Consider the following 11,168-nt stretch of genomic DNA (forward strand, 5'->3'; position numbering starts at 1 on the left):
GCTCCTCCACAATCGTCTGAGACTTCTTCTGGCACTGCATGTTGAGAGGTAACATACCCTCCCTCTCAACCACCAAGTCTCCATCAGTTGCCTTACTTCTCAAGGCTTTGCATGCATCTTGAACCTAAAGAGCATACAGGTTCTTGACCCATGAACCAATCTACTTCACCTATCTAGTGATGATGTGTCTAAGGAAAACTTTCCCTTACTAAAGACTACATCATAGCCTATGTCTTCCAGTATCACGATCGACACCAAGTTTCTCTTTAGTCCTGGTACATACTTGACATGGGTCAAGGTAAGGTGAGCTCCATGCTCCCTCTAAAAAATAACCATGCCTACACCTGAGACACTATACTTCTCATCATTACCCATCACTATGAGTATCTGGAGATCTTTCTCCTCCAAAGTACTGAACAAACTCTTGTCATCGATCATGTGGAAACAAGCTCCACTATCAAGAAACCAACCACTTCCCACCATGGATGAAACTATGCATGTGAAGAGTGTGAAATCCAACTCAAACTGTGAAGCAAGTGCCTCACCTTCAAATCCTTCACGTATCCCTTCTTGGATTTTATCTATGGACAATTTGCAGCATAATGGCCCACCTCATGACAACAAAAGCATTGCACTTTCGATTTGTCAACCTTATTCCCACTATTGGAAGGACTGGATTCATAAAGAGAAACCTTCTCCTTCCCCTTCTTTGCCTTACTCGCTAAGTCATAGTTCTCCTCATCCTCCATGGATGAAGAACCGTCTCTGGTGCTCCGTCTGATCTCGTCCTGCATCAAATATGACCATAGTCATTCCCAATTTTGCAGTTTCTCCCTTGCATTAGCCGAGTCCTGGTAGCTATGCCAACTCTTAGAAGGCCAAGGAGTGTCAGGCTCACCATATCATCATCAACTGTCATGACCCCTACACTTGCAAGCTCATCCCTGCATGTGATGAGCTTGGTCAAATACATAGAGATCGTCTCATCCTTTTCACACTTGATCTTTCGAAGTTTGTCCTTCAGTGTCGCTTCCTCTAATCACTGCTATTCTGATATAAATCTTTCAATGTTTTCCACATTGCAAACAGAGTCTCCTTCCCATGGAGGCTCGAGACAATGTGATCTCGCATTACCTCCAAGAAAATTCTCCTAGCTCTAGCCACACACTTCTTCCATTCCCCCAGTTGAGTAGGATCAGTAGGCTTAGGGACTTCTTGATCAATGAAGTCCTTAAGGTCGTTATCTTCCAATACTACCTCCATGCTATCCTTCCAAGCTATATGGTTTGAGCTACCATCAAGGGAATACTCAAGCCTCAAACCATAGAACACCATCAATGAAATAGATGTGATAAGAACTTGAGATCTATATCCTGAATAATAAACTTCGAATTCTTTCTTGTATATTATTCTTCCTTGATCACCTGTGCTCCAATACCATGTAGAATTTTCTCTACAAATCAGCTAGCTCACTAATATCATGTAGAAATTTTACCTGCAGATCAAACTGATATATGCAATGTACTAAAGCATAATACTAGATCTACATCTACCATAAACTTTGCAAAAGCTAATCAACCATGAGCAACATCAAGCATGAACACATATAACTGATAATAAGGAATCAATCACACATAACACAGAAGAATTTATCCGGGAAAAAGCACCAGCCTAAAACCCCATCTCTGTATCATCAATCAAGTGGAAATCCTCAACAACATACAAAAAGAATCAACTTAAAAGCTATCATGCTCTCTCTGTACTCTGATGATGATGCTCATGGACTACCTAGCTCTGTATATAAAGGTTGCACCTCAGGTCCAAGCTCCTATTTCCTTCCGCAGTTTTGATTGGGGTCCAATTACAAAACACATGTAAATTGGCCTGATCATACCTATTGTCACCTCAGGTCCAACTACGCAGTCATAGAAGGAAGAAGCTTCCTTCCCCATGCAAGGAATACTTACTAGAAATATCCTAGCATATGATAGTACATTGTCCCACATCTGATCTCAACTAGGTCTCTGACAGAACTGACATGCATCAGTTATCCATGAGTGAATACACAGTTATCTGAAAATAACAGTTGTCACATGCATGCAAGCATCAACAAATTGTATCTCATTAATTTAACAACTTGTTAAATTAATCTAACTGAACTTGACTAAGTTAAACTAAGTCAATTGATCCTTTCAATATAGAACTCATCCTTAATTCCTCAATTAGTGGAGAAAATCAAGGACACATTCCCCAATTAGTGGAGAAATAATTACATGTTCTCACAAAGACTTCAAGTTTGCTTTTCCTTAAGTAATTAACTCATGGAGAATTAATTAATTAATATTCCAAACTATTGGTAAGACCAAATTCGAATTTGCTTCCTATAGATAGACCAGGGACTGCTATAAATAGGAAGGGACCCAGAGATGCTATTTTTAGAAGATGCTATTTTTAGCAGTTTCACCTCTCAGCCAAGGTGGCCAAAATGCTCATTGGCCAAACTGCTATTTTTAGAAGTGCTATTTTTAGCACTTCCTAAATTTATCATTTCTTGTTGCACACTTTTCAACAAAATTTAAGGATCAGATTGAGTATGATGAGCTCGGTCACTGGAAGAAGTAATTAGGAAGTTGAATCACTGTTAGGAGCAATCGAAGCATAAGACTAATTCTAAGCAAGGTTGGAAAGGGAGTGACAAGAATAAAGGTAAATGGCCACCAAAGTGAACAAGACCTCAGGATGTAGGTAAGAAAGAGAATGTTTCTCCTTACAAGAAGTTTAATGCAATTGAGAAGGGACATGGGTCGCATTCTAGAGAGAAGAAAAATCGAGGTGATGATAGGAGATAGTTGCAGTGTTGGAATGTGGCAAGGATCATCTCAAGAAGGATTGTCTGTCATATTAGGGTGGTAGGCCTCAGATCTACAGTGCTCAGGAGGCACAAACAAATGGGGATGTTGGGTAGAGCATTCCTCGAATCTATGCAACATTGGATAACAGGAAGGCGGATCACCGGGCATCTATTATCAATATGGATGGTAAGCTTTGTGATCAATTTATGTCTATTTTGATTGAACCTGGCTCTAATTATAGTTATGTTAATACCTACCTAGTAGATAAGTGTGGTTTGAGAAAACAAGTGCATGCAGATTAATGGTTAGTGAAGTTGGCTATAGGTACTAAGAAAAGAGCTCATCAATGGGTAGGAGCTTGGGCATTTGAGTTGAATTGTATGCCTACATCAGCGCATCTGAATTTACTTTCATTGGGATCATATAGTATGCTTCTGGGTAAGGATTGATTATATCTTCACAGGACTAAGGTAGGTTGCAATGAAAAGGATATTGAGTTCTTGGATGACAATTTTAGAATAGAGAACCTTGCAGGGTAATAAGAAGGCAACATCAATCGTAATGGTTACATATATGCAAGCACAGTGTAGTCGCAGGAAAGGGTGTGTAATGTTTGCATTGCATATTTCCAATTATAAAAGTAAGGATGTTGAGGATGCATAAGATTTGAATAGGTACCTAGTTTTGCATCAGTTTCACGATGTATTCCCAATAGAGATTTCAGAGTTTCCACCTCCCAGAGAAGTGGAATTTTAATTGAGTTGGTACAAGGGTAAACACCAACATCAAAGGCACTGTACATGATGAGAACTCCAAATTTAGTGGAATTGAAGTTGTAGCTGAAGGAAATGATTGAAAAGGGATACATTAGGCCAAGTGTATGACATTGGGGTGTACTAATGTTGTTTGTGAAGAAGAAGGATAATATTCCCAGGTTGTGTATTGATTACATGCATTTGAATAAGGTGATGATTAACAACATGTATCTGTTGTCGAGGATCGATGACTTGTAATAGTTGAAGGGAGAAATAATGTTCTTGAATATTGATATGAGATCAGGATATCATCAGGTATGCATCAAAGAAGAGGACATCTACAACATTGCTTTCCGAACCAGGTATGGGAATTATGAGTTTTTTGTGGTTCCTTTTGGTTTGACTAATTCTCCATCTACTTTCATGTTTTTGATGAATAGTGTTTTGCGTCCTTATCTAGACAAGTTTGTGATTGTATTCATTGATGATACATTGATGATATATTGATATATGGTCTTAACATCTCAATAGAAAAATATGGGGGATGGCGGGGAGCTCTGAAGGAGTCAGGATTTAGCGGCGAGTCTAACCGCACGTTCGAAGACCGCAGTCAAGGAACGGTTTATCACAGATCCCGCATTTGTTTCGGTGTTGGCCTCGCATCTGGGCGACAGGCCGATCACGGAGAGCGATAGGACTTAGACTAACTGCCATGGAGAATCAACAATTAACGGACCTCGTGGACTTCACCGAGGATCCGTTCGAGGGACAGACGGTTTTCAGTAACCCTAACCATGCTAAGGCTGTTTTCTCTCCGCCGGTTTCTGAGGAAGTTAGGGCACAGCTATTGACCCCGGTGGTTTCGCCTGAATCCGAGAATGAAGCTATTGGTATTGAGGCTCCGCCTCTCTCTCTAGGTACGGTAAACTTTCTCACCTCTTTCTCGCCGGATTCCTTAATCTTTGACGCCATTCCATCTCCTGTTCAGAACGTTCCTAGGGCACATAATAATCCATCCGAATTAGGGCAAGACCCTTGTCAAATTCCGGGGGTTCGAACTTCGGGATACTTCAGCACTCCTACTGTTAACATTCAAGTCTCTAAGCCCACGGCTCAGACAAAGAACACGGACCCTCTCTCGGAGCATCCATCAGCCCCCAGATCAAAGAAGCGGAAAATTAGGTGTGTGAAGGCTACTCAGAAGGATATCTCGATTGAATTTGGGAACCCGGCAGATTTCGAGGAAACTATGAACAATGCCCGCACGATGCTGGTGGGACATGTGCGGGGGCGCTCCTTCACCTCGGACAGACTCAGGAAATGGGTACAGGAAATCTGGGGAGGTTTATTCTCGCAGCTGCCAGCGGTTCGGGTCCTCCCACGGGGATGGTTCGCTCTCAGATTCGCACAAGAGGATCACACGCACACCGTACTTGAGAAATTTTGGCATATTGAATCTGCCCCGGTTCTATTGAAGCGATGGAATCCCCTTTTCGATCCGGAAAGGGAGCAAATAGCTGCTGGGCCACTATGGGTTCGGCTGCCTGGGCTTCCACTTCAATTCTGGAGAGAAGATGCTTTCACCCGCATAGGTAATGCACTGGGTTCATACCTTGATCACGATCGATCTTATTTGGATACAGGGAGGCAAACGGTGGCCCGAATCCTGGTACACCTAGACACAAGAGAAGGCCTGGAGGAAAAGATCACTCTGAATGCAGGGAAGCTCAAGCGAATGCAGATACTTGATTATGAAGGAGTGCCCTTCAGATGTAATAAGTGTCATCAAGTGGGCCATTTATACAGGGACTGTCCCCTACTAAACAGCCCTGCCAGCACTTCAAAGAATTCGCCTATAATGTCCAGAAGGAACTCTCCGTTATCATCCCCTGTCATTCTGAAGACTGCAGATCATAAGGACGACCTCAGCGCAGTGGATCAGACAATGAAGGACGCCTCCACTCCTCCCCTGACTCGGGCTCGGGCTGCTGCTGCACAGTCATCGGAAATTCACCACTCCTCTTCCTTTTCTGTATTGGAAAAGTCTATTGAATTTATAAATTCAGCTCCTGTCATCTCTGCACATTGCATTATTTCATCACCCTCCTCGACACAATCCACTGCCCCCCCTACACTTACTCGTGCTCCATCTCCCCCAATAGAATCCACCCCCAAAAGACACCAGCCTCACTCATATTCTCTTCGCCCCCGCACATCACTTCTGGATTCTTTAGCTCCCTCGATTGGTTTGGGCATTATTACCCCTGGGATGGGTCTCACTACCACCAGAGGCCAAAAATCGGCACTTAACAAAGCCATTAATCGCGCTGGGGCCGAAGTTGCCTCAGGCCGCCAATCCACCATTGATGGGGTCCTTAGAGCCACAAAACCCCCTCAGCAGGGGCCCCCATGAAGTTCCTCTCTTTCAATTGTAGGGGGCTGGCCAGTTACCCCAAGAAACTGGCCATCAAACGACTTTTTGAGGTCGAAAATCCTAACATCATCCTCCTCCAGGAAACCCTAGGATCAGCTGAGGATGTCTCTCGATCCCTCAATCTCTCATCTCCCCGATGGCATTTCATTGCAGTAGATGCCAGTGGGCGATCTGGGGGTTTGGCTATTGGTTTCAACCCACTTTCCATCAGGCTGGACTCTTCCTGGGGAGGTCCTGGATTCTTGGGAGCGGACATTTTTGCGATTGAGCTTGGAATGAATCTTCGTATAGTTAATATATATGGACCATGCCATCAAAGGGAAAGTTTCTGGAGAAATCTCCTGGGATTCAGATTGATGTCCCTGGACCACATCATCATGGGTGGGGACCTAAACTTCTCTTTGGGCTTCAGTGAATCCTGGGGCTCTATGGCGCAGATAGACACTATCACAGACTTTATGAGAAGACAGCTGGAACTTCATGATTTGGTTGACGTCCCCATGCAGAAGCCCCTTCCAACTTGGAGAAATAGGAGAGTGGGTCAAGCTGCACTTGCCCGCAGACTAGACAGATTTCTTCTCAAAGGGCCATTGATTCAAAAGCTCCATCGTTTAAAACAATGGGTTGGATCAGGTGGCATATCTGATCACTCTCCTATCCTTATGGAGATCATGGGCCCTCTCCCAAAGCCGAAATCTCCATTCAAATTCAACCACCACTGGCTCGAGGATCAGAGTTTCATCAACCTTGTCTCCAACTTCTGGAGGTCACACCCAATAGACAGAGAAGCATCATTGGCAAGAGGATTTGTCAAGAACTTAACAGAGCTCAAGCACATGGTGATAGTATGGGCAAAAGAGAAGAAAAGCAGGGAGGATGCACAACTCATAAATTTGGAAGAAGAGATACATGCCCTCCAAGATGACCGGAACTTGGCTTTTGGATCCATGGGGGACAAAACTCGGCTGATGGATCTAGAAAATCAGAAGCACAGAATCCTGAAACTCAGAGAGGAGTCCCTGAGGCTGAGGAGCAGGGCTGTATGGCTCAAAGCTGGAGATGAAAATTCCCGTTTCTTCCACAATTTCGCAAAAGGAAGAAGGCTGGCAAATACTATTTGGAATCTTCCTATGCCAGACGGAGGAGTGGCTGATTCTTTCAACAAGCTCTCACAGCTTGGCACCTCACATTTCAGGCAACTGTACAAGAATCCGGCGGGCACAAATTTGGCAGAAATCATCAATGTGGCATCACATTTCCCCAGATATGTAATGGAGGAGGACATTGATTCTCTCACAGGACCAGTCACTATGGCAGAGTTGGAGAGCACCATCAAATGGTTTCAGAGAGAAAAAAGTCCAGGTCCGGATGGATGGACCATAGAGTTCTACTTAGCCTTTTTTGAGCTTCTTGGAGAGGACATCCTGAGGGTGGTGGAGGAAAGCAGATCGACGGGACAAATCTATGATGCAATAAACACCACTTTTATAGCGCTCATTCCCAAATCAGACTCCCCCTCATCATTTGACGATTACAGGCCTATTTCATTATGCAATGTACTTTATAAAATCATCTCCAAGATCATTGCCAATCGGATTAGGCCCATTTTATCCAAACACATCGGGCCCCAACAGTTTGCCTTCCTGGAAGACAGACAAATCCATGAAGCCATTGGATCTGCACAGGAAGCTATTCACTCCATTTGGACAAAAAGGCTCAAGTGCATCCTTCTCAAGATTGATCTCTCCAAGGCTTTTGATCGAGTTAGCTGGCTCTATATCAAAATGATCCTCATCCACTTAGGCTTCCCTATTCACTTCATCAATTGGATAATGGCATGCATCACATCCCCCTCTTTCAGCATCCTTATCAATGGCGCGGCTTCCCACTTCTTCCACTCTGAGAGAGGCCTTAGGCAGGGATGCCCCCTATCTCCCTTGCTCTTCCTTGTTGTGATGGAAGCCCTGAGCCGCCTCATCATCTCAGCCAAAAGAGCAGGTACTCTCAGGGGATTGAAGATCACAGACGAATGTTTTATCACACACCTATTGTTCGTTGATGATGTGCTGATCATGCTTGATGGAAGGATGCAGGACACCACTACATTCAACCGAATCCTCAAGCTCTTTGCACAAGCTACTGGAATGGAAGTTAACCGGGCAAAATCCACCATCACTCTGGTTGGAACATCAGTACAGGAATCATTCTCAGCATGCCAGGTATTTCCATTCACCAACCATCCTTTGGATAGAGGGCTTAAATACCTGGGGTACTGGCTCAAACCAACCTCACAGAAGATTGCAGACTGGGTATGGCTGGTTGCAAAAATAGAGAAGCGGATCACTTGCTGGAGTTTTCGATATCTATCTAGAGCGGGCAGATTGACTTTGATTAAATCTGTACTGGAAGCCACCCCGGTTTTTTGGATGGCTCTGGCATGGATCCCTCGAAACATATTATCAAAAATCCAGAGAATATGTAACAGATATCTATGGGGAGGAAAACAGGATAAACGCACATTTGCATGGATCAGATGGAACTCTATTGCTCTCCCAAAAAGTGGGGGGGATGGGGAATAAAGGAACTTCCCACATTTGCACAGGCCATGGCAGCAAAGATGGGATGGGCACTGATGACATCACACAGCCTCTGGACCTCCATTGTCTTCCACAAATACATTTGGCCCAGGAACAAGCTGGACTGGCTTAGAATGCCATCATGGAACAAGGTGGGTATATCATCTGTTTGGAAGGCTGTGCTTCACGCCCTGCCCCTCATCAGGGATAACATCGTTTGGAGGATTAACAGCGGTGACTATGCCCGTGTGGGCCTTGACCCGTGGAATGGTAGTGGGGGTCGGCACAATCTACCTAGGGATCTAATAGACTGCTTATCAGCACAGCATATATTTGTGATTGCACAGGTCGCGGACAGGGATCGCTCAGACATGTTTCACCAAGCCTGGAAGACGGCCAACCAACTACACCTCCCTGCTAGATGGCACTCGACCTGGCGCGAATATTGCACTGCCCTATCTGAATCTCATATCAGGATAACAGAAGGTCCGGATGAATTGATTTGGTTTCTTGCTGACAGTGGTAAGTACTCACCAAGGGAGGGTTATACGCAGCTTAATATTCAGAAAAAGCCCGGGGTCCTTGATAAATGGTGGAGACAGATTTGGAAGCTTGCTGCATCTCCCAGATCAAAGCTGTTCACTTGGTGTGTACTCCGGAGCAAGGTTCCCACAGGTGATTTCCTTATGAGACGCGCCATACAGGGCCCGACGTGGTGCATTCTCTGCAAATCTGACTCGGAGACCATATCTCATTTATTCCTTCACTGTCCGATGATGCAACAGATCTGGCAAAACATAAAACCCTTCATCCCATTCAATGGAGACTGGAGCGGGCCCGATCCGATCAGCTCATGGATAGATTGGACAGCGAGGCATAAGGGCACGAAACTGATCAACCTGCCTGTTATCATTCTATGGTCTGTGTGGAAAGTTCGGAACAGATGGACTTTTGATGAGAAAGCCCCTCAATGGCCCCTCATTGAAGCTGGAATCATCACTGCTTACAGGGAGCTCCCTGATCCGCCTCCCCCAAAAATCCGCCATCCAAATCCACCGCCCAATATCGATCACTCCACCCCTTGGGCATACTTTGATGGAGCAGAAAATGCTCAGAGTTGTGGGGGGGGCATCATTCTGCATCATAACCTTACTCATTCCTATCACATCAAAGCTGGCTTGGGCATTGGAACCAATAATTATGCAGAGCTCATCACACTGCGGCACCTCTTGCATTTTGCACTATGTCATCATTACACAAGAATCAACATCTTTGGGGACTCTCAGATTGTTATAAATTGGTTCAATGATATCACGATTTGTCACATGCACACACTCAGAGCTATCATGGATGAAGTGCATCGATTAAAAGATGCTTTCTCACATATCTCTGTTACACACATTTACAGGGAGCATAATATGGACGCTGACAAATTATCCAAGGAGGCTGCGGTGATGGATCGTGGCATCTGGGAGATTACGGAAGTTTTGGGCCAGCAGCAACAGAAATACTACCACCGGCCATATATAGATCAGGACTACCCAACAGGGGGTCCTCATCTCGCATAAAATAAGGACAACAGCATCCACAGATCACTGATTTTTGCACAGCAAACACAGAAAATTCACAAGGATTATGCTATCAGAATAGTTGCAGAAATTGCAACAACACATTTACAGACAATTGATAGAATGTATTGATGTAAATTTTGAACTTTTGTACAGATCCTACAGTGATCACAGATCATGATATACTGATATATATGTAAATCTCTTCATATTAATGAAAGTTTTTACGGATTTTCCCAGGGGAAAAAAAAGATATATTGATATATTCTAAGAATGAGAAAGAGCATGCCAAACACTTAGAAACAATGTTGATAGTGCTAAGAGAGCATCAATTGTATTCCAAGCCTAGTAAGTGTGGCTTCTTTCATAAATAGGTACATTACTTAGAACATGTTGTTTTCAAGGAAGGCATAACAATGGATCTAGAGAAGATTAGATCTATCATGGAATGGGTAGCTCCTAGAAATGTGGATGACGTTAGATCATTTATGGGGTTAAAAATTTACTATAGGAGGTTCATTAGGAACTTCTCACAAATTTCCTATGCTATTACATAATTGCATAGAAAGGGAAAGAAATTTGAACGGATAAAGGAATGTGTAACTAGTTTTGAGCAGTTGAAGCAGTTAATTACAAACACTCTAATTCTAATGATTGCAGATCCAGATAAGGAGTTTCTTGTATGTACATATTATTGCAAGAGATTACTTTGTGGATTCATGATGTAGGAGGGACAGGTGGTATTCCACGAGTCAAGAAAATGGAATGAGCACGAGCAAAACTATGTGACAAATTGTCTTGACTTGGCAACAACCATTCATGCATTGAAGATGTGGAGGCACTTATATTCTTCGAAGAAGATTTGTATGGATGAGTGATCATAGTGGGATGAGATACTTACTTAACCAACTGAATCTAAATTCTAGGCAAGCTAGATGGTTGGCCAAGCTTAATGAATTTTACTTTGAGATCAAGTACATTAA

At 43.6% G+C, this 11,168-nt stretch overlaps 1 protein-coding gene across 1 annotated transcript; it reads left to right on the forward strand.

Annotated features, from left to right (window-relative positions):
- The first annotated feature begins 6,016 nt into the window (after nucleotides 1-6,016).
- On the forward strand, nucleotides 6,017-10,185 carry LOC149261574 (uncharacterized). Its single transcript, XM_089369750.1, has 3 exons — nucleotides 6,017-7,597; nucleotides 8,135-8,260; nucleotides 8,575-10,185. The coding sequence occupies exons 1-3, from the start codon at nucleotides 6,017-6,019 to the stop codon at nucleotides 10,183-10,185; spliced, it is 3,318 nt and encodes a 1,105-aa protein (XP_089225876.1).
- The last annotated feature ends 983 nt before the right edge of the window (nucleotides 10,186-11,168 follow it).

Source organism: Pinus tabuliformis, chromosome 6 (assembly GCF_031772625.1).
Source record: "Pinus tabuliformis cultivar Carrire ecotype Pingquan chromosome 6, CPIR1, whole genome shotgun sequence".
In the NCBI taxonomy this organism is placed as follows: Eukaryota; Viridiplantae; Streptophyta; class Pinopsida; order Pinales; family Pinaceae; genus Pinus; species Pinus tabuliformis.